Consider the following 24,943-nt stretch of genomic DNA (forward strand, 5'->3'; position numbering starts at 1 on the left):
TTGGCATTGTAATTTAAAAACACAAACAATGTTATATAAAATTAATATGTGTTTATTTAGAACTACGTTGACGTCGTTGACTATTGCCGAATGTACACTTCGAACTACAGTCGTTAGTCTGTCAGTCTGTGTTCTGTAGTATAAATAAACGATAGTCGATAACTTGATAATGTTAGATAAGATAAAACTATACGACGGGAAAATCAGTATACAATCTGCCTATTATATTTTTAAAAATATTTTCAATTTTTGTGTTTTGAACAAATTTGTGTATAATAATGGTACATACAGTTATAAAATTAAATAAAAATATTTAAATATATACGTAATATGCAAAAACATGCATTTTTATGGAAAATATGCACTTGTACCCAAAATATGCAAAAATATGCAAAATAAAAATTTGTAACATTATTTGTTTAACTATGATTGATGAAAATCCATTTACTGCATGTAATAGCTTATAAAAATATGAATATGCATAATATGCTAAATCCGGTCTTTAATTATAATATATATTATGTATAACTTTATAAGTGTTACTAATGTTACATATATATATATATATATATTAAATAATTTGTCTCCATGACAACCCTTGCTTCTAAATAATGTAATATAAAAAATAAAACTTGTTTTGTGTCACAAAATTAACTGTTTTATAAAAAGTACATCATAAAAAAAGTAAAAAAATAAAGAATAGTAAAATTGAACATACCTACTGTCATACAAATTTAAGTTTAATATATTATTTTACTTATTGGCAATGGATATTTAAATCAAATTTTAAGAAGGCACATCCTAAAGAAATACTTAGGTTTAAGTACCATTAATATGACTAATATCAGTGTAAATGACCTAAGTGCATTGTGCATTAATAGCATCATACTTCATATGGTTGTTAAAGTTTATTGCGAAGGTAGTAACTAGTAGGTATCTGTTAAGTATCAAAAGTACCTGGGTACTTATTGACTATTGTATGCAAATTAAATAAAAGTGTAACTTTAAAGTAACAATATGATAAATGATCATGGACGGTGTAATGTACAAAGTAATCGCCAGGTACGTAAACCTAAACATTTATTTTTTATTTTTTGAGTTTCTTAGTGTAACCTATTATAACTCGACAATTACAGGAAAAATTAACCATAGTATAAAAATGTTTTAAACGTAAACAATATAATAGTAATTAAAAGCGATCAGTTATGTTATTTTACCTAGAGTCAGTCATTATTTTTTCATGCAATATGCATGTTGAAATTAAAAACATTTCTTAAGATTCTTATAATATAAGGAAAAATAATAAATTCTAAATATAGACAAAATATTGCAACAATTCAAGAATGCAAGTTGCAACATGTTACACAATTATTAATTACCATCACTAAATGACATATTGTGAACATCCTATGATTATTTTCATACCTATTTTATACAGGCAAGTCTCAATAGCAACTAACTTGAATCTTAAGAGGAATAATAAAATAATTTGCCTTATGTTGTTTTGATAGTTATGAACCTCAAATACAACTTAAAAACACTTCAAAGGGCAATATATCAGCTGTATACAGTTCCTTATAAATTGTATTAGGTAATCATATTTATCTGATACTTCTAAATTATAAATTATAATTGACATAGAACAACTATAATGATATTATTTTGGAACTGATTATTTGAATATTACATACAAAAGTGTATACTTAAGATATAAGAAATAATTTTTTTAACTTATTTGTACTTCAAATATTTAAAAAAACAAAAAAACAATATTTTTTAGAATAAGCAGTTATTTTGCATTTATATTTTCATAAATGCTAACACTTCCAACAGGTATTCATGATTTAAAATTTGTCTTGGTTACTTTACCAAACTAACCTAATACCATTAGATTATTTATTACTGTGAAAAACGTATGTTCATATTATACATATAACTATATAGGCACGCACATCAATTTGGTATGGGGTGTGCCATGAAGAAAATGAGCATTAACAAACCTAACCTAACCCAACCCCCTATAAAAAAAAAAAGAAGAATTTTAATGCAAAACCTAAATTTATAAAAATTCATAAGGTTATACTTAATTGCGTTTCACAAAAATATTTTCATATGTTTCAACAAATAGATTATTATTTTAATAATAAATTATAATACACCTAAATTAGAATATTAAATAAAATCATCACATCACTCAACTTAATATCTAATTTTTAATAAAAGAAAGTTATAGGTTTTAGTGTCCTAAAAGTAAAAGTAGAAATACACACTTTGGAATAAAAATTAATATCATCACTATTAAGATCGAACTTCAACATTGAACTGTAGTTATTTCTCTATTAGTGGTTGTTTTGTTTAACTGGCTATCTAAATTTATTTATATCTCACCCTCTTGGGTTTTTCATTTTATACTATTTATTTTGTAACTTACACATTAAAAAAGCCCCAGAATGAATTAAAGTCTTACAAATAGCCACAGTGCACAGGGTGTGCTACGGCACACCTGGCACACGCTTATGCATATATAAGTATATATTATATATAAATATTTAATAATGAAATAACTTTTAGTTTAATTTTCTTATGTATAGAATATCCTAACTAAATATTAAAAGCATCAGATTTGTTTTTATATACTGATTCTGGTGAATCACTAAGCACGCTACACCCCTAATTTTTCATTTTATAATGAATTCATTCAAAATCTAATTTTTGTAATTTGTAATGATAGGTACCTAAGAAACGTATTTTCAATTACTTAGATTTTGTATACAACTCAATGAGCATCCTATCTCCTGTGGCAATATAACATATATTATTCAAATAATAACCACTATTTTCTTATTGTTAATTATTAAGATGATTTTTATAAACATTCTAATGTATACAAATCAAAATCCAAAGAGCAGTTTCTTAGATATTAAGCTTTTAAAGTACTTCAAAGAAACTTTGATTTAAGGATAGGTACCTAATAATCTATGATGACAGGATTAGCAAACGTAGGCTATGGTGATTTTAAAATAAGTAATCGATATGCAATTAATACAATTTTATAATTTGTCTTGTATAATAAATAAGATTTTTTTTAGATTTTAGACATTATGATTATATTATTTATATTATTATAAAATCCATATTTTATGATTTATTTAGATAGTTTATAATTTAACATGAATTTTCTATAGATGAACTTACACAACATTTATTAATAGTAGGTATCCATAATATGATAAATATAAAATTGAAAAAAGTTTAAAATGTAGTGTATATATATTTTTGAGTAAACAGAAATCTTGTGAAGTTGAAATAAAATAAAATATAAAATTTGTATAACTAAGGTTATGCACTATTGAAATACAACTTTACAAGCAATATGTTGTAAATTATAATTAACATAATTTGTTAATTTTTGTTATCAACTCAGATATTAATGAATTTATACCATGATGTAGGTACCTACCAACTTATTAAGTTATACAAAAAAAAGATTTAGAAAAATTTTGTTGATAAAATAGGATCATTAAAAAGTAAATATTATACCGATTATATCTTGTAGTTTTATATTAAAACATGTAATTATTATGATAAGAAAATTAGCTAAATGATTTTGTATGTTTTCTATATTGTAATAACAAATTATTATATCTACTAATATTTCATTCTAGGTATTAATAAATAAATTCAGATTAATATTCCATGATAATTTTAAATTTAAAAATAGGTATAATTAATTGTTATGTATAAATGTTACATACTTGCCTAATGAGCATGATAAATAAAAGACAAATATATTAATAATATTTTATATTTGTTTGTAGGTGGGTATACTATAGTTAAGCGGTGAAAAAATTAAATAATTAGTAGGTACTTAATATAGTTCGCTAATAATAAATAACTCAATTAAATTAAATATCAGACTAAGTCATATAATGATTTATTACCTCAACAGATTTTTTAAAATCTTCGAGTTGTTTATCAGCCGGCTCTTTAGTATTGGACATTATTGTTTTATTTTTATTAAATGTATAACTATGTAAGCGACGTTATTCTATTGGAAAAGTATTAATTTATAGAGTAATTAGACGTAATTTATTTAAAGAGACACACGTCACACTCCTTCAACCATATACCGCACACTGGCGACTACCATGTAAAACTGTGCGTCTATACTAAACAACACAGTGGCGTACAACTGGCAAACTGCAAAGCATACCCATCTCCATAGGTATTACACACCGTGCATTGTGTGTATATTAAAATATAATAAATACTGAATAGGTAATAATCGATGTTACAATGTCACTCGTAACTCCGTGTGAATGTTGTTTTGCGTCCGTTGCGTCCACATGACGCAGCCGACAACAACAACCCCACACTCCACTCCACTCCACTCACTCCATAATCACAAACTAAGTACCAAAACCGTGCATTCCAGTTCCCACTAGCCACTGGGTTCGCGGTGGGCACTAAATAGGCAGTCATACACTAACGCAGACACTCAGTAATGCAGTATTCCACGATCAACCAACGTCATAGAACAATTAACAATATTAAGCAATCATCACTCATCAGATTTAAAATATCAAAAAAATAATATGTGATATGTCATAAACTCATAACAAAACGACATAATCACTACGTAATATTATTATCATGATTCTGTGATAGTACCGCGCGCCGGGTCGCAAGAAGTTCTTTACACTCGTGACCGGGCGGCGTCGTCGTCGTCGTCATAGAATATTAGAATAATGAATATAGATAAACTCTGATAAAGTTGGCGTTCGTACTTCGTACAAAGTATGTACAGTTTTGAATGTAGCATTAAACACCTATTGGTTGTAGTTGTGGTATACATTTATAATCACTTCAATTGTCAATAGTTTAAAACAGTTCATTTCAATGCGGTAAACGACAAATATGGTTCAATGTTACATTCGGCACCGGGGCACGGCGGCACGACTGCACGACCTTCGTCCAAAAATCGTTGAATAAAACGACTAACATTTTTAAACTATAGCTGTTCTTCTGAAATTTCAAGGTTTTTCTTTTAACGGCTAAACGGTTAATTGATGACGTTAAATACATATTTGTACATAATATAATATTATATTGTTATTATATCCCGATCGGCTATCACTATATTTTATGTAATTATGTAGCTGTGTAACCTCTAACCTACCTATTGGCTATCGTATTTTTAATTTGTGTAGACGTATTTTTCGGTTAAACTGAAATGTATTCACCGTAACCATCATAGTATTATACATATTATTGTTGATCGATAGTGGTCATATCAATTAGTATCTTTTCGTATTTTTAGATTCTAAATTATTATTCTTTTTTTTAATAATAAAGCGTGGAGCTTAAAGCCGATGATTCGTGAATGTACCCAGGGCCGTATTACCGCTTAGGCTGTGTATGCTAAAGCCTAGGGCGAAAATTTTTTTTTTGATGTGACCCAAAAACTACGTTGAGATATTAGTAAAATATCAATACGTATGTAAATTAGGCGGTAAATTTATTTCAGCCTATGGGCGCCAAACACCTTAATCCGGCCCTGAATGTACCTATTGGGTTTACTTACGTTTGGAGACATAAAATAAAAACAATATTTTATATATAAGTGGCATAACTAGGCGATATAATCGAATATAACAATAAGTAGGTATATAAGATTTAAGATGTATCAAAAATACATGGTCACAGTATTATTTTATAAGCTTTAAAAGTTAGAACTTTGACAAAATTGTGAACATTTAAAAATTATTTTACAGTTAAAAATTTAGAAAATCTCTCATGTGTATACCTTTGAATTGAAAATTGTAAACAAGGTTCCTCATAAGACGGTATAATAGCCGTATAAAAATATTTAATACACATATTTTGCACTATTTTTTTTATAAAGATTTTGAATTGTTCAATTTTTATTGCAAAGGCTTGAAAATCTAATACAAAGTTTCTCATAATAGTTTTCCATGTAATTAGAAAATATATGAACATAGCTTTTTTAGAGTTCAAGTATGGACGAAATTAGATATTTTAAATGAAAAATACCTAACGATTATAATATGATTTTGATGTAATTTTAAAATATTATCTAGTACGTATGTATCTAGTAAGTATTTGAACTTTTAACGTATTTTATTATGTTTTATACACACAATGACATTTTAAAATGCAATGTTTTTTTTCCAATTTAATTTTTATTTTAGAACTTTCAGCATACTATAGCTATGATGTTCCAAAAAAAAGATGCAATTTTATCACCAAAAATTAATTCAACCTACCCTCTACGGCGCTATTATTAATAGTTAAATAAATTACTTTAATAAATATAATAATATAAATATAAATATATTATAAAATATACTTGTGTAGACTATTCGAGTATATGTATACAAATAATATAGACTGATAATGTATAATATAGTAATATAGGTCTTTCGTTTTTCGTTTTTTGTATACCATGATTTACATTGATTGGGTTCAAATTTAACACAGTACTACAGTATAGAGTATATAGAAATAGAGGGTCTATATAATTTATAGTGACTTACGAGTATAGTATAGTAAATACGTATTACGTAGTTTACGTAAGCTATGATTTACCTACTGAGTTACTTAATTGCCTGTGTACTGTGTACACTGTACAGTGTACATACTACATTGTACATACGCGACACCTACAACTGTACAGCAGAGGTTGCAGAACGCTTGCCTGCATTCCACTTATTTTTAGATTTTGAGCGGAGCAAATGTATTGATTTTTCAATGATGGGTGTGCTTTTTATTTGTGTTTGTCATCACCTTTTTGGACAGTATTCTTCAACTGTCAAGAATGTCTACGTCATTCTATATTTTCTGGTAGGTAACTCGAAAACGAATCTAGTTGGTACTTTTGAGAGATTGATTTACTTAGTAAACTTCTGGAGATATTTAGTAATTCGAAAAATAATCACTGTATAGAAAATTAAAGCATTCCACTATTACTCATGTTATTAATTTAAAAGTCTGTAATACCGTGTAACGATGTTAATAAATTCGTGATATATATAATTGATAAATACTTTAATATAGCGATTACTGATTAGTCTAAATGTTTTAAAAATTGCATTGTGTATAGTTAAAATAATAATATACGATATACATTATTACTAAAAGTTTCAAGTCCTGAAGTTCAATCCTTTTTAAATTTAAAGTAACTTAAGTCGTTGTTTTTATTTAAATATGAAATTTCATCAATAATTACAATGTAGAACTGGCGCTTTCCATTACCGCACAAACATGACCCAATACCGCACATACAGAACAGTATAAAAATATAGAACAGTTACAAAAAAAAAAATGTGTTTGTGGATTTCGTTTATGTTGCGTATTACCTTCTCGACGTGTTCAGTTTTTATATACATTTAAGAATACTAACTTTTAATTAGAAATTAATTTTGAAAGGTATAATAGCGATATGCATGGCAGCTATTGAGCTATGATACCTCTAGTAAACGTAATACGCGTATATGCTGTGACGGTCAACACAGTACTGATTTAAATGTATTTAAATTAAAAAGGATAACAATTTTAACCACAAAATAGTTTGAATAAATTGTTTATTTCGATGAATTTTTTAAATATTTTAACTTCAAATGCTTATTATAAAAATTGTGACTAGCGACTGTATTTGAAGATATTTTGTAATTGCAGCGGTAAAAACAACATTTAAGGAACTTTGTATTGATTTGTTTGAGACATAAGTTGTATAATTCAAAGGTAGGTAAAAAAAACCAAAAAGGGTAAAAATGTCAAGTCTTTACATCTATTTATTTTTAAGTTAGGTACATCGAAAATAAAACAAATCATCATTGTAAAGGTACCTAATACATTCATCGCTCCTCTCAGGAGCTATAAATATATAGTGCCTTTAAATGTATCTATAATGATTTATTTTTTATGTTTTTGGTATCAATTATATTTATAATTGAAATGTACTAAATAATAAACAAACATATTATAATTATTTATAATAATAAATTAGGATACCTAAAGGTATATTGGTACTTACAGAGTTACGTTTTTAATTGTCAATAATCTAAACTCTAAAAGCCATTAATTAATTATTTTGATTCATCAAACACATGCTACAGAAATAGCTGTACTGTATATGACTGGTATGATGATATGCTCATCCATCATTGTAACATTAATAATTAAGAAGTAAACTTAAATATATTAAATATATAACAGCCCATTTCACATTTGTCATGTGCAGGCAACGGTCATACTCAATATAAAATATGGTCAACTATCTGATGCAATTCAGTCATGTATATCAGGATTCAGGAGGGCAAATCGTATTCTTAATAGCCTGTGATATTAATTTTTGTCACCAGAGAGAAGGGATGGCCGAAAAGGGGCGACATTTTTTGTCGAAGATAAAAGCAAGTCGTTGGAAGCGTATAGTCACGTAGAGAAGCGATCGCCAACCGGTGGTCCACGAGAAAACTTAGGTGGTCCGCAGAAAAATAGCTAAAAATCAGCTAGAAATAAGTAAAGCTCTACGACTTGTAGTGACTACATTGGAACCAAAATTGCACAAAAAAATAAAACATTTTTTTATTATTTTACGTAAGTATTTTTTCATATTAATTTGGTGTAAAATTTATCAGTAATGGAACCTTATTCATGTAAAAAGCTATACGTGGTCCGTAGAATTTAGAATATGGTTTTAGTGGTCAGCAAGGTCCAAAAGGTTGGAAAGAAAAGAAAAATATTCTAAAAAAAATGTAAAAATATGACTCCTTGTATTATGGCTTTATATTTATTTACTACCACTGTCGGAAGGTCATGTCGTTGGGTGACCAAAACTTGAACTCTGGACGTTTCACGATAGGTCATGGTTACTGGTTAGTGAATGATACCTATATTACGACAGCCAATTAGAATACGATACATTGAGCTATACGAAGTATGACGTAGCTGTGAACCCAGCTATATGCCTATAATCTATATATACTTACATAATATATTTCATATAAATATATAATATACCTACAACATTGAATAAAACAATATTGTATAATATTTTATTTATATTTTACCTACAATACAGTCGAGTCACGATAAATGGAAGTTGAAGGGACAAAGAAATCGAACTGTGAAGTTACTCGAGTTATCGACACTCGACTGTAGCTAGTAAGTATTCGTATACATTTTATAAATTATAATATTAGTATGTTAAACTACCATAGTAACTGTTTACGAACAAAAACTAAAATGTGTAGGAGGTAGTAGGTACTAGGTATACGATGTCCCATTGCCACTTGCCATACTATATAGTTCAGTAATTTAATAACTCATTGCCAAGTATTAGAAACAATTATCAATATAAAATGACTTTCACTGCCGTTATATACTTGAAATTTGAATACTTCAATGCCACTTTTTAATTTATATTACTAAATAGCGCATGGAGTTTCAGATGATAATCTATATAGGGATTAATGAATAATATATAATATTAATAATTTGTTTCTTTATTACCTGTAAGAAAAACATATTATGAATAGCCTTGTATTACATTTTCGAGCCTAAACTTTTTAATTTGAACATTTTTAAACTACAAAATAATTTGAAAATGTTCATGAATCAGGGAAAAGTTTGCCTACTTTTAACTTTAAATATGCATAATGTAATTATTATTTATTTAAACTGCTCTTACATTTAAGAGGAATTTTGTTTTTTGTCTGAAGTCTGAGCAATACATTTTTTTTCATTAGGTACTAAAAAAATAAATAAAAATAAATAATAGAACATTTTAAAAGCCTAAAATAGCTTGAAATTAGTCTAAATATTTTTAAACTTTCAATGTGTGTAAGTAAGTAAAAGTGGAATGTTTCAATATTCATTATTTTTTGAATACTAACAAAGTATCAAAAATTATTTGATGATAATTTGTAATTACACTTTTTAAAATCCAATGAAGTTATTGATTAACAGATAAATCGTTTTATTTTGACAGTTTTTGTCAATGTTACCAAACAATTGGGTGCTTAGTTTTCCTTGTTTTTCTAATTTCGTCAATGGCTATTGTAGCCTATTTATACAACAATATCTATTTGCACCATATTGTACGGACTTATTATACGTAAATTAAAAGTTATGTGTGATGTTTTTGGCAAAATTTAGTTCAAACTACTGAATCAAAATAATAACAACATGAATAAATTGAGTGTACCTTTATATGGGTAACATATCAAAGTATCCTTAAAAAAAGGACTGATATCTTCTTAGTTCATAATCGTTTTTTTTTTTTAAAGGTTAAACGTTTAACCTTGAAACCTATTATATACTATATACAGCATAACAAGTGGAGAGGAGTTACGTTTTTTCAAAACCTTAACTTTGCTTTGAGCAGCTGAGCCTCGAACACTGAGTGTTTTGGCCGAATCACGCGATTCAATACAGTGTAAATGTTTCGTTAATCTAGCTAACCAACCTATAACTTCAGGATGGTGGGCGAGTTCGTTTCCATGTTTTTCGGAGGTTCAGACAGATTATAATTCACAGATAAACAAGAACGCGATCAAACTGATCCGAGTGTCGCTTCTTCATGGTTCTATGTTTTGAGCAAGTTAGCAAATCTAGTTAAAAAGTAAAATTGCAATACAGACAATTGCATAATGCTATTTTTTAATGGAAGTGTCAAATGCAGTTATGTAGGCAAGCAGCTATAGCTAACAAACTCACTATCTCTTCTCAGTACAATCTGGTTTTCAGTTACCTATATAATATAATTATATCGTAGTGTTATTGTACTGTTATGCATTTTGAAATGAAGGCTTTAAATATACACAAAAACTAATTTAATTATTAAGAGGATGTCAAAGCAACATTCACGTGGCTTTATATTTTATCATTATCTGACTTAGTATTCGACTTTCAACATTTGAAATGTTGTAAATTGGAATGAATAATGATGATAAATTATGTTTAAATTGTTTCGAGACAATGTTTAGACAAATCGATAAGTCATTCCCTCAAAAATATTATTCTCTATCGACTTTGTAATGGTTGATTTTACCTACTGTAAGTCGTAAGATTATTTAAAAACATGAAAATAAACGATTCTGCGTAAATGCATCTTGTCTATGTTACGCGTAGGCCAGAACTAAACTGTGCACTGACATCTTCTAAAGATTATCGCTATCAGTTAGTTATCATCAGTTGTTTATACTTCATTAATTCATCGTTCCACCATTCCAACATGTAGTCGCTAATACTGTCATAGTGTCATAATTTACCAGGATACCATCACGACTCACGGGCCACGGCATCACAGATTAATAATAAATTGTAATAAATAATAATACATCTATCAAATAATTCTGTGCTTGATAATTGATAATTAATAACTTATTATCATCGGTCAATACTATGGAAAAAAAAACCAAGTATGATCCACCAATCGCCGTATTTTGTTTGAGCTTTTTTTCACATTTTTTTATTCCATAGTAATTTATGTTGTTTCGAACTTCATACTTATCATTCAATATTTAATATTTATTTTGATTTGATAAATTTATTATAATTCAAAATAATCTAGATTTTAGCTATCTAGCCAGTCACCACCATTTGGAAATCACCGCCACTTATCCTCTGTATTCTTGTCTATGCCTCTGACCACTCGTCACACAACACTTGCCAGTTGCCACTTGACTATCCGAGTAGGTACTCGCTAGTCTCCACTCGTCAGTGTAAAATAATTAGATTATGATGTTCAATGTAATATGTAAACATTACGACATTTGTATTTCTTAATCATTGGTACCTAGTACCTACGTGTTAATTAAGAATGTCTTAATATGAAGATATAGTTTCTGAATTAAATTGTTACCGTGTATTACTTAAACGAATTTGAATCATTTTAAAGCTTCATGTATAATAAAAACAATACAATAAATATAAAGTCATATATTTTACACAATCCTAATCTATATTTACTATTGGAATGGAATTATTGATAACCAATCAATTTTGAAATGTCAAAGAAAAAGATTATTGCATACATATACAACTCACCATTTTTCATGAAAAGATCAGAACAAGAATCAAACTTCAAGGAAGGATGTTGTTCTAACAATTAATGTCAATGTGAGTTTATCACTATTATTGGTAACTTTACTGCAGCTATAATTGAGAATATTTTTGATAAGTAGAAGTTAATACTTAACTGAAGTTAAAATATTCTGTTTCTTCTCAAATACTTACTGAGTAATATTTTTTTTTTAGAATATTACTACAAAAAGACAAATAATATAATGTTAAGAACCTCACAGACTACGGTGATTGTTTTGCTGAAAATTATTTAAGTTATGAAGAAGCATTAAGAAATAATTACTATTGAACAAGGTATGAAATCGTTGAATTATTCACTTTGGGTAAGATAGGTTACAATTATTAACAACCCGCACTATAGCTCCATTACAGCCGGCAGTCAATTGTCATTTTACTAAACTTTTATCATAAATTATTCGGAAACAAACAACACAAAAATACTAATGGCAAATGACATCAGTACTTGAAAATTAATACAAACAAATTGAATTGAATATTTTTTATGGTTATTAGATCAATTCACCCTAAATAGTAGATAACATAAGTACCATTTTTAATGTCATGTATAACATATACTCATAAAAAATAAGTGTAAGTAATAATGCGATAGTGCATGAATAGGGTAGGTATATTTCCTCTGTCTACGTTTATTCTTTTTAGTGCAAACTAATGTCAGTAGGTATGTAAAATATATTAAAAAAATTGATTTTATAAATAAGATTATTTTAAAAATATTTTTATTAAATTTAATCAACAAATTTATTTATTTTATTGCCAATTTTGTTCTTATATTAATTAAATACACTACTCATATTATCCTTGTGTATGATTTCACCATAGATATTTATTATGTAACAAATAATGTTAGTGCTTCATATTGGAATCTAATAAATTTTTTTTTTTTAAGAAGAAGGAGAAGAAGAAGAAAATTTAAGACTAATTTCTACAAGTGTGATTGTTCAGCTAAAAGTTAACATACCAATCAGCTACCACAGTAAACAAAAGTAGTAGAGTAAACCATTTCTTTAAAATTGGTTACACCATTTGATGATAGGAAAATTTATCAGGTTGGTTTTTTTATTTATTTATAATAGTATCAATTGATTTACTAAATTAAATACTGATTATTTGTAAGAAGATTGATTTATGCAAAAAGAAAATAAGTCTTTCTGTGTTCACTAAACATTCTAGACAGATAGTTTTTGATTAATTTAAATATTTAAACATTTTGTACAAAACAATTTATATTAAATAATCCGATTTCTCAAGAGAAAAAAAATATTTTTTTGATTAAATCTTTTAAAATTTGTTTAGTTAAGCTATAATTTATCAATCTTTTAAAGTAATTTTAATTCATTTTGAATTTTTTCAATTGAACCGAGTAAAATTTAATTAATGTATTTTAAGCAATTGCTTCTAAACTTGTACATAATACATAATATATTCTAAAATTAATTTAATAGTACATTATATGTCATTTAATTATTTAATTTGATGTATTATTTATATAATTTCTAGACACTAGAAAGTAGTGCAAGAATATATTTTACAAAAGGGTTGTAGTTAGTTATTGATACAACGAATGTCATGTACACATAAAACATTTTATAGGTCGGTATAACAATATTTATTTACAAAAATTATTTGAGCAATAGCAATTTTTTATGATACAAACCACTAAATTGTGTATACTATACATATTTAAATATAAATGTAGGGTTAATCATTTGCTCTCGAGGTTCTCAAGACTTACACTTTTTTTAGTGCAGAAAGTGTATACCTATTTAAAGTATATTTTATAAGTGTCCAGTTTTTCCTTTTTGGTACTAGTTATTTAGAATTGTTCAACAATAACTAAAACAATTATTACAAATTTTTAAAATTTAAAAAATTTGTTTGACCCTATCAAAAGTATTTCTACCTATATTTGTAATAACTAATGAAAATACACTCTAAAATATCATTTTTATAGTTAATAAAATAAAATTTATGTTTTCAGTAAATTTTCCATTCAATTTTCTTTTTTTTTTTGATAACTTTTTTTTATGTTTTTCTTATTAAAAATAATTATATATCAACATTTTTAATTTTCAAATCCAATTGAAAAACAACAAAAAAATGAAGTTTTAATGTATTATTTGAGAAAATACTGTAAATAATATTGTAACTGATTGCATAAAGTACTTCAATATTTATTAATTTGTATTTGATAGTGTTATTTAATTATTAGCCCTTCTTGTGTATCATATAAGATTATTAAATCATTTTCACATTCTTCACTTATAGGTACCTAATTATAATAATATCTGTATGTATAAGACAGGAGCGCCCGCAAAAAATCAGCTCAGTGGGTACAAAATTAAATTTATGTGATGCATATATAGGTAGCCACATATGTACATTATTATACACTGATTTTTTGGTTCATTAAAAAAATCCCAGTGGGTGCCATTGCACCCACTGTCCCTTCTCTGTGGGCGCCCCTGGTATAATAGTATTTAAAATAAGATATCATGAAATTACAAGATTATTAGATTTTACTAAATGATCAACCGTATAATATATAAATATTGTTATGGTTTTGTATAAATTAAACCAAATTTCAAGTCTTAAATAAAAAATTTTTTTTTAAATTATTATCATAATAAAACAAATTAAAAACCCAACTAAGCATTAAAGCAATATAACTATACAGGTACATTATGTTATTCATTACAATTTGTAAATAATGTGCCGTTTGGAGAATCCTTGAAAAAAACTATTTAGTTTTCTTATATAAATATTTTTTTAATTTAAAATACAATAAAAATATTATTTTATTATTGTTTTTATTTTTTATACTTTTCATACATCGTCCCAGTATAAAACTATAATTTATATTTATGAAATAGATATTAGACATTGTACATACTAGGTTGAATATTGGTTCCGAATTTAAATTAAGCTAGAATTATTAACTGAAACAGATCATTACATAATTGGTACAAATAATTATTAAACTATTTGTGTGACTATTGATATTGATTTTATTCTATAAATAACTAATTGGGTATGCCTAAAAATAAGTTTGAATATTTTTTTTTTAGCCTTTATAAAAAATTTAGCTCAACAATTAAAGTATGTTAATACATAATAAAGTATGTTACTTAAGTTTGAATATTATGAATTGGTTTTGATATTTTTTTTTAAATCAAAAAATTGTCTTGTTAGTATTGTTCTTAACACTTTTTAAGTTAGAAAAAGTATTTTTTTTAAAAATAATTTAAACTTATTCTAATTGCACCATGTATGTTCTTTACACTATAATAGATAATATGTGATTGTACATAATCAAGTTATGTAACATTTTAAATCTTTTGGTATCTATTATATACATAATATTTAAGTGATATAATTGCTCACAAGGTACCTAGTTTTCAACAAGTCCATTTACATTAAGACTAATTATTAGTTTTGGTTGTAAACTGATGGTTTTTCCATCAGAGTAGTGTCATTTCTATGGAATTATTAGTAGGTAATTCATTTTATATTTTCAGTAATGAATAATCATTTTATTTTTAACATATACATCGAAAATCAGAGACTATTTATCTCTTAATATCTATGATATTTATGTATGTATAATATACGAGATAATTTGCAATGGATATTTTTAAGCAAACTTCTGTTCTCGTTATAACTTGAGCTTTTAGTATGATCATGATTCATAATAAAAAATGTCAAATTTTTAAAAATTGTCCCGCTCTCTTCCTCATACCTCAAAACTACCTTCCCTGACTGTGGGTCCCGGTGCAGCACAAAAATATATTCACCCCCCACCTAAACATTTCTGGGCGCGCCATCGCTTTTCTACGCATACATAAAATACAGGGGCCAAGTACCATACATAAATCAGGTTGGCCAACCTAAGCGCTTGACTTGAGAACATAGACTTCTCCCTTCTCCCCTCCCATTCTTGCTTCGCGTTCTATATAATAAAATAATAATTATAATGCGGTCTAGAGCGTTCCGCCATCATTATAATGACTAACGAGGCCGTTTATCTTTTTTTTTTTTTCATTTCACACTATAGAAATTTGTTTTTAATAGAAAATTGATAATTTGACTGCATTGTGCTTATTTATTAGCTGTTCACACATTTTCATGATTGTTTAATTCTCTTTTTTGCATTTTCCTTTGATATAACCAACATTGATGCATTTTGTTTTTTTTGGGGGCTAACATTTTTGTAGACTTTCTGTTCCAAAAGTGTAGTTACGGTCGATATAATTATGGCGTGTAGGTAATAGGAGGTAAAGTGAGGGATTATGGATGAGTCGATTTTGTACAGTCAATCAAAGGCACGCGTATCGTGAAAAAAGGATCGTAGCCCTCCCAGCTGGGTACCAAGTACCGGGTGTTCAGTGACTAGTGGCGTTACGGCGGTTTCGGTCGTCCGCGGCGGCCAATAATTTTCAATATTTCCGATCCGCGGGTTTTTCCTTCCGTTCCGACATACGCCGTGCTCACTGCAGGCCGGAGCTCTCTGCCCAGTGCCCACTGCCCGCTGCCCCGTTCGTTCGTTCAGCAGTATAGTACGTTCCCGGTCGGTTCTCCGCCACTTCCTTTTTCCTGCGCTACGTCATAGAATTTCGTGATCACGTGACCGGCAGCGCCATCTTGCTTGATTTTGGTATTTTTGTTGGCTCCCTGTTGGTAATGCTCTGATCGCTCGGCTCAGCTACTGACTATTTCATACGGCGGGCAACGTTACTTACTATGTCTATACCGTACCAGTGTACTACAACTACAACTACCAAAAAGGCTTTCCCCCAGTTTGCGTGACGTGTGGCTTTGTGTTTGTGTGCGTGCGTACTTGTAATAACGTCTTGCGCCCGTTAGGACGGACGCATTGCCATTAATCCGCCGTCGTGAAGTTTACGGTTTTTTTAATATTCATAATACATATATATATATGTGTATATATATATAGAGGTACTCGAGCGGTATTGTATTTTTTTTAATTTTTTTTTCTACCGTTCCTGAGATAGTGATTGTTGTTATTACAAAAGGTGCGCGAAAATGATTTCCGCGATCGTCGATCCGTACGCGCGCGTTAATTCGAAAACAAAAATGTGATTCGAGTTACGAGAACAGTACATGAAGCGAACAGCAGTGCGTCGTCATCGGTCCTCTCGCCGCTGCGGCCTCGTTCGTGCGGCGCGTAAACAACTCCGCCGGATAACAACCGCCACACGGAGGGCCACTTTACCCCTTCGTCGTTTTGATATTTAATACACCTCTCCTCCATCGATCGATCGGCGATCGCGTTAGAACGTGAGTGTTGTCGGCGTACATTATATTACAATTAAAATAAACAGGTACGCGTATCGTCGTTCGTCCGCCGTCGTTTCGTTTTTTTTTTCTGTTACATGAATTCGATTCGTTTTCAGATTCGATAAATCAATTACGTCCGTGCTTTTCGAACTTTTCGTGTTTTCAACTTTGAGCCTCTGGCACTATTGGTGAATTTGTGACGACGGAGATAATGACTAAGAGACAACGTCGGTCGAATACATCGATACACGTACCTTGTAATAATAAATAATTATATCGTAGGTAGTATGAAACATTAGTAGCGACGAGAGTCGTACTGAACAATTCCGCGTTCGTTGGCGTCATATCGGTCGTTTTCTAAAGCAGTGGTGTTAGGTTAGGTTTTCAGATTCCGTTCGGCCATATTATACGATTATTATTATTTTTATTTATAATCAAAAAAATCTTATCAACGCATTGCAGACGACAAAAGGCTATTCTCAACAGAGCACAAATAATAATAGTATACGTTATTCGAATGTCAACCAGACGACCGATGACGATTATCTATATCATATCGAACGAACCGATGGGTGATTACGTTATTATAATTATTATGTCCAAAATCGTTTCAATAGTAATGGAATGTTTTTTATGCATAGATTTCCCCTGAGCAAATTGGGCGAGTTGAGGCGCTTCGATTACTTTTTCTACTGATTCAGCGATAAACGATATAGGTCAATAATATTAATCGAACGCACTCGCCCAGCAGGTCTAAGTAGAATATTTTCTCGGATGTCGAATTTGTTATTATTTGTTTTTAATGTTGTTTACGTACGAGTATTTTTTTTTCGTTTTTTGACAAACGTTGAATTACAATTTTCAGTATCCATATTCCTTTCATAACTGAGACCAAGTTAAAACAATAACATATTAAACAATTTGAAAACTAGGCTAAAATAAAAAATATCTTTAAACAAAACTACTGATATTCAAAATATTTAGAGTTAAATATTGAAATCGTTATATTAAATAAATAATTTTCTATATGTACTTAAATAATTTCTTTGTTAATATTTACTTGAACTAGGTTTATATACATTTCAATTTTTATAAGTCATAAGTTTAATAATTAAAAAATACCTCATGAAATAGTTAGTTTAAAAGGTGTACTTATTCTGTTATGATATACAGTTTTTTCAATTTTAGAACTTAAACTAATATTAAAATTTAATACTACACAAATAACAATAGTTTTTATTAAATTTTGTTGCTGCTGTTCAATAATGTAATACTGTACCAACATATAGTATCAATCAGCAATTTTAATTTGATCAAAAAACTATTCACACAATCAATACTAAGTAGTTATACTAAGTAGTTTTTGTGTTTTGGAGATTGCATATATCATGTTGTAGGAGGTACCTTTTGTTATTTACAAACTAAAATGTGTAACTGTTTATTTTTAGATTCATATTCATTAGCTTAACTATTCAATGAAATGGCAGACACCGAAATTGAAAAGATAACTGAAACTGATTTAAGTATGTAAATCATAATCTTAAAAAATTAAATTACATTTCTTCTAGGCAATTTTTTCTTTGTTACACACGTCTAATGTATATATTTTAATAGTAACAGTTCAATAAGCATGCCAAAGTCCTTCAGCATATATTTTTCAAAATTAAAATAACTTAATTTTTTATTTTATATTTTGTTCTAGGTGTCAAATTAAATGGTAATATGCATGCAAATACTGAACAACTTAAACAATCGATTGATTCAAGAAAAGCCAATAAAATGATTGATAAGAATGAACAGAACCGTGGTTCTAGTTTAAATTCTGATAAAAGTTTTGTAGATAATAGTAAATCTTTATCTAATTGTAGTAATGATGGTGAAGATGATTACTGTGAAATAAATGATGAAGATAATGACAGTGAAGACGAACATCAAATAAATAATACAGATTGTAAATCAGATAATAGTATTATTGAAGATGATCAGACTCTTGACAGTGAAAATGCTACCATGAATAGTGACGATTTGTGTGATCCAGAAAACAGTTATAATGGTACCAAAGAAATAAATAGCAATGACCATGAAGAACAAATGGAAGTCGATGATACAGTTGATGAACAAAAAACAGAAGATGATGAACAAATGGATGATGAAGATGAAGAAGACGATGAAGAAGATGAAATAATTGATCAAAATGATACTGAAAGTAGGTCAAATGAGATAAAAAAATCATTAGAAGATTCTAGAATTAATCTCGATAAATCTGTGACTATTGTTAAAGTACCAGATCCAAAGCAAAATTCTGGAAGTAGTGGTAAAAAAAAAATGAAAAGCTTACCTGACATAACCTTAACTCCGCGTAGAAGTACACGGAATATAAACAAACTCAAAAGTTTTAGTGATAAAGACGAAGAGAAAAAAGATAGTGTAATAATAGATGATAACGCTAAAATTTTGCCTCAGAAATCACCAATGGTTACCAAACCAATTGTTGTTAATGACACTAAAAAATTGGTAGAAATTGCTGCTGGAACAAAACAAAAAAGTAATAAAAAAGAACCAACCTTAGTTATCATTGATACTAACATGTTAACGGGGCGAAGTAACTTACCCATTGCAGTATCTGTGCAATCAAATACTTCAAGTAATGCTATGAATGTCACTCAAACAGTTAGTAAATCGATTCAAAATTCCTATAATCGAGTACAGCACTCACAAACTACTATCAAGCCTTTCATATTAACTACTACACCAACTCCTGTTACAGTACCTACAAATGTTCCCAAACCTCCAATTATATTACCAACTCTAACTGATGATATGTTTGTTGTTGAAGCTCCATCTTTTATTGTGCCTTATGTGTATGAAAAGCCACCTAAAAAACCATTAAAAGAATTTGTTGAAAAAATTGTAAAAACAAAAGTTGCTAAAGGAGATGACGATGAAAGTCAATGTGAAGAATCTTTAGATAAGAGAAACGAAAATCATAAAGAAAAGAGTAGTAAAAAGTCAGAAACTAATGAAAAGATAGATGTCGATGAGTCAGAAAATGAAGCATCTAGTTTTGAGAAGAAACCAGATAGTAAAGAAAATAGTTCTAAAAATAATGAAAATGGTGATGAACTTATGTTAGTAGACGAATCAGAAAATACTAAAAAAGATGATTCAAAATCCAAAAATTTGTCTGAATCAACAGATTTAAAAAAAAGCAATAGCATTACTGATCTCACTGTTGACTCTGATGATAAGAAAACTGATGTTGTTAAACCAAAGATTCAAAGTCCCAACTACTTTGAAAATCCATTGGGCAAGTTTTTTATGCAAATAGGTGTTAACCTTGTTCAAGAGCATGTTCAACTTGATCTATTACGTACTCAGAGAAGAAAAAGAGATCGTGAAGGTGATAAATGTCCAGAAGAAGTTCACATGGCTATTAGTTCTTTAATTAAAACTTTAGAGTTTAGTAAAGAGAATAATGATCCATTCCAATTTGGCTTAAAAAAGTGTGAACTATGTAATTTTAAATCTGAATCAAGTTTAGTTATGGCTCATCATTTAGAGACTCCACATATGACAGCCAATTACTGCTACAGGTGTAATTTTTGTACTTTCCAAGTACGCAGTCCTCATGAAATATTACAACACATGGATACACATAATATTAGAGGGCGTTTAGAAAGAGGTCCAGCTTTACATCAATGTCCAAGTTGTCCATTTGAAGATAGTTATAAGGGTAAACTAACCAGACATTTGATTTCTTGTTCAAAAAAATATCGACCGGAAATCAATCAGGTAAATATAATTTACATTTTATTATATAATAATATAATTTATTATAATTTATTATGTAGTTATGTGTATGCAGTATATTTAATTTATGTTATTTATTAATTGTTTATTTATAGGCACCTCCTTTAGATTGGGAACCTCCAGCAAAAATACCTAGGGTATTGCGAAATAAACCTTCAATGAGTCCTGGTAATGCTGTTTACCAAGCAGCTATGTCAGGATTTAAACAATTTCCCAATCCTAATATGTTGCAAATACAACAACAACAATATAATAAAATGGTTCTTGCATCTGGTGTTAGAGCTCGTGGCCGTACTGTTTTACCAGGACAGCGGTTTCCTGGAATGGTGCCTTCTTTTCCAACTACACTGCCAAATCAAACTTCTGGAGGTTTGTCAATTAAGAAATTTATTATTTAATCTAATTAAATCAAAAAATAGCCTTATATTATAACTATCAATGTTTGCTATATTTATTTTATATAAAATGAAATAACATTTATAGCTTAAAATATTGTTGAATAATTTTTTAGTTATTACCTATAATTAATTTCTATTACAATTAAACTTATGTTAATTAATTCCATCGAAATGTATCATATAATATTTGTTCACAGGAATTTTGCTTAAGAATACTAGTATTAAACCAATCAATCAGCCAATTATTGTCCCTACACCTTATTCAATGAACAATCACACATATCAGGTAATTAATATTTGTATTATATTAAAAGTAAAAATTGAAGACTTAAAAATTAAATTAAAGTATTTTAAATGGAATTACATTATGTGTTATGGTTTTAGTTTTATTGTAGTTTAAGCTGAAATTTTGATGCCCTAAAAAAGTATTAAAATAATTTTAAACTCACAAAAAACTATGTTGTATTTGATATTCTTATTAATAAATACAATAGAAATAATATTTAACCAACTTCATGAAAAAATGTTTTCACCAGAAACTACTGTAAAAGATGATAAATGTTTTATACGAAGATTCAGTATGGCCTTAGCTTTTGAATTATAATACTACTTAAAACTTGTTGAATATTCTCTATCTGACAGTTAACAAAAAAGTATTAAAAATTAAATTTTGCATTTCTCATTTTATTCATAATCCTTTAAAGTACATTTTATGGACTACGATTTTCAGAGTTGCACTTTTTAACAAATTAAAACATTAAATTGTATCAAAATCTAAACCATAATAATAATAAATTGTTTCCCAAAAACAAAATTTATTTCAAAATATTTAACTTAAAAATGATTTTTTATAGCATTAAAAGTATAGTTTCTAATTTTTGTATACAAATATCAATTCAAATTAATTAAAAAAATGTATTTATTTATTTTTAGCAAAATTCAAGTAGTAGTAAATCTGTTCAACAGCCAAGTATATCTATAACACCTCTGCCTCGATCATTTCCATCAAATAGCACTCAGTCAGCTTTTGTGTCTACCATATCTAAATCCAAACCACAACAACAAACTCAGCTGTCATCCACTTCAACTAATAGTAGCAACAAACCAACTTTTGTAATTTGTGAAATATGTGATGGCTACATTAAAGACCTAGAACAATTGCGTAACCATATGCAGTGGATACATAAAGTGAAAATTCATCCTAAGATGATTTATAATCGACCACCACTTAACTGTCAAAAGTGTCAGTTTAGATTTTTCACCGATCAAGGTCTTGAAAGACATTTACTAGGATCACATGGTTTGGTCACATCTAGTATGCAAGAAGCTGCTAACAAGGGCAAAGACGGTGGAAGGTAATATTATTTATTTGTACGATTATCTAAATCTCATTTATTCATATTTTTAATAATTTTAAAATTAGATGTCCAGTATGTGGTAGAGTTTATCAATGGAAGTTATTAAACCATGTAAGCCGTGACCACTCAATATCATTAAAGCCAGCGCATTTATCTTACAAATGTACTGTTTGCACTGCAACATTTGGCATGTATAAACAGTTTGAAAACCATGTATATTCAGCACACAGTAATGTAGCTAAAAACTCGAACAAGAAACCTCTTGGTAATCAACCTGTAGCTTCTTCGTCTTCTTCATCAACATCTATAACATCTTCACCAAAGGTAAATAATAAAGTATATTTATTTCAAAATTTGATGTTTATATTTTTATTAAAAATGTTTTTTTTTTTATTAGCCATTAAAAATAAATGACGAAATTACCATAATACCACAACCACCTAAGATTCAAAATTTGTCTGTTAAAAGTAGTAATAGTAATAAACCAGTTACATCAGCTGGAAAACAAAGTTCAACACCGACAGCAAAGGCCAAAGTATGAAAATTTAAAATAGGTACTATACTATTTTCTACAAAATATATTTTTTTAAATTCACTTGTATAACAATATCCTACATTTTTTTGTTTCTTATCATATTTTTAAAACATAATATATGTTGTAAGAGTAACCTAACTACGAAAATAATTGTATGTAATAAAATTGTTGGATAATATCTCAATTGTAATTTATTTTAGTGACAAAAATCTTTGATGCCTTTGATTAAATTTGCTTTTTCATCTTTGATAATTTATTTATTTCGGTATATTGTAATTTAAAAAGAAATACCTATTAGCTCATAAATTCTTATACACATATATATATTTTTAGGTGTGAATGAAAAATAATGTGAAGATATTTGATTTTTAGTTTTGAAGAACATGAAAAATGTCAAAGGTTGTTGCTTACCCAGTTTATACAAGATATTTTTAATTTTATTAATATATAATCAGGTCACAAGAATGGCAGGTAACAATTCTATTCGAATTTAAGAATTCGCCAATTATAATTTTTATAAATATAATGAATATTATTATTGTTGATTTCAAAATTGTATTCTGTTTTATGATTATGACAAACAGTGTGTAGACCTATATTTAATTATATTTACCGAGATGTAATCTATGAATATACAATTTGTTATAAATATTACTAATTAGAAATAATTTTATATTAACGTTATTCCCCAGAATATTATGTATATTATGTATCATCTATCCATGACTGTAAATAACAGTATGTTTATTTTCTCAGTGGAGGTGTATCTATTATTTTTGTATATCAAACAATCAATTACACACTTTATTTAAGTTGTTCCCATCCTTTATTTATTTTATAATTATTAATTTTTTTTTACTTTACTGAAAGCACTTGTACTGTTTATATATATACATAATATATATATATGTTTATATATAAAAACGTATGAAACAATTTATTCTAACAATTAAATACTAGTTTAGATCAGTGTATAATTTGCCAATGCTATTATTGTACCATATTGGGTGTACATTAAAAATATAGAATAAGCCTATATTTCTGTACTATGAAATTTTATTTTTAATTGTTTCTTTTATTCAGACTAATCGGACTGATCGAATAACAAATTATTAAAGTTTGTTATAACTTAATAAATTACAATTATTATACTTAGGAGATTAAATTTTTTTTATTATATCTCCAATTAATAAATGTCTGAAATAGCTAAAAAAAAAAAATGTTTATATTTATTGATGATTTATAGTTTATACATTATACTCTTTTTGACATGTAATTCTTAACATATTTTAATTTAATTAAAAATTGCAAACCTAAAGAGAAATAATTATAATCTTGTGACATTTTTTATTTATTATTCAAGCATTGTTAAAACAGATAATAAGATAAGCTTATCCAATTTTTGAAACAATATATCA

The 24,943-nt window shown here is 27.9% G+C and overlaps 2 protein-coding genes across 9 annotated transcripts in view; one reads left to right on the forward strand and one right to left on the reverse strand.

Moving 5' to 3' along the window:
• LOC111041019 (catalase) overlaps positions 1-4,223 on the reverse strand; it is a 13,622-nt gene extending 9,399 nt beyond the window's left edge. Inside the window, exon 1 of the mRNA XM_022325161.1 lies at positions 3,942-4,223. Coding sequence (XP_022180853.1) covers positions 3,942-4,001 — 60 coding nt within the window. The 5' untranslated portion in view covers positions 4,002-4,223. The remainder of the gene's footprint in view (positions 1-3,941) is intronic.
• Positions 4,224-11,589: 7,366 nt separating this feature from the next.
• On the forward strand, positions 11,590-24,676 carry LOC111040986 (MOG interacting and ectopic P-granules protein 1-like). 8 transcript variants are annotated; one of them, XM_022325093.1, is made up of 11 exons: positions 11,590-12,144; positions 12,283-12,402; positions 13,016-13,175; positions 18,873-18,947; positions 19,127-21,216; positions 21,330-21,603; positions 21,830-21,918; positions 22,566-22,987; positions 23,056-23,314; positions 23,388-23,544; positions 23,859-24,676. In XM_022325093.1, the coding sequence occupies exons 4-10, from the start codon at positions 18,905-18,907 to the stop codon at positions 23,529-23,531; spliced, it is 3,321 nt and encodes a 1,106-aa protein (XP_022180785.1). In that variant the 5' UTR covers positions 11,590-12,144; positions 12,283-12,402; positions 13,016-13,175; positions 18,873-18,904; the 3' UTR covers positions 23,532-23,544; positions 23,859-24,676. The 8 variants fall into 8 exon arrangements, with proteins under 8 accessions (XP_022180785.1, XP_022180791.1, XP_022180790.1 ...); XM_022325099.1 differs by having other exon boundaries at positions 23,898-24,676; XM_022325098.1 differs by having other exon boundaries at positions 23,388-23,525.
• The last annotated feature ends 267 nt before the right edge of the window (positions 24,677-24,943 follow it).

The sequence above is a fragment of the Myzus persicae genome, unplaced genomic scaffold (genome assembly GCF_001856785.1).
Source record: "Myzus persicae strain clone G006 unplaced genomic scaffold, MPER_G0061.0, whole genome shotgun sequence".
Lineage (NCBI taxonomy): Eukaryota > Metazoa > Arthropoda > Insecta > Hemiptera > Aphididae > Myzus > Myzus persicae.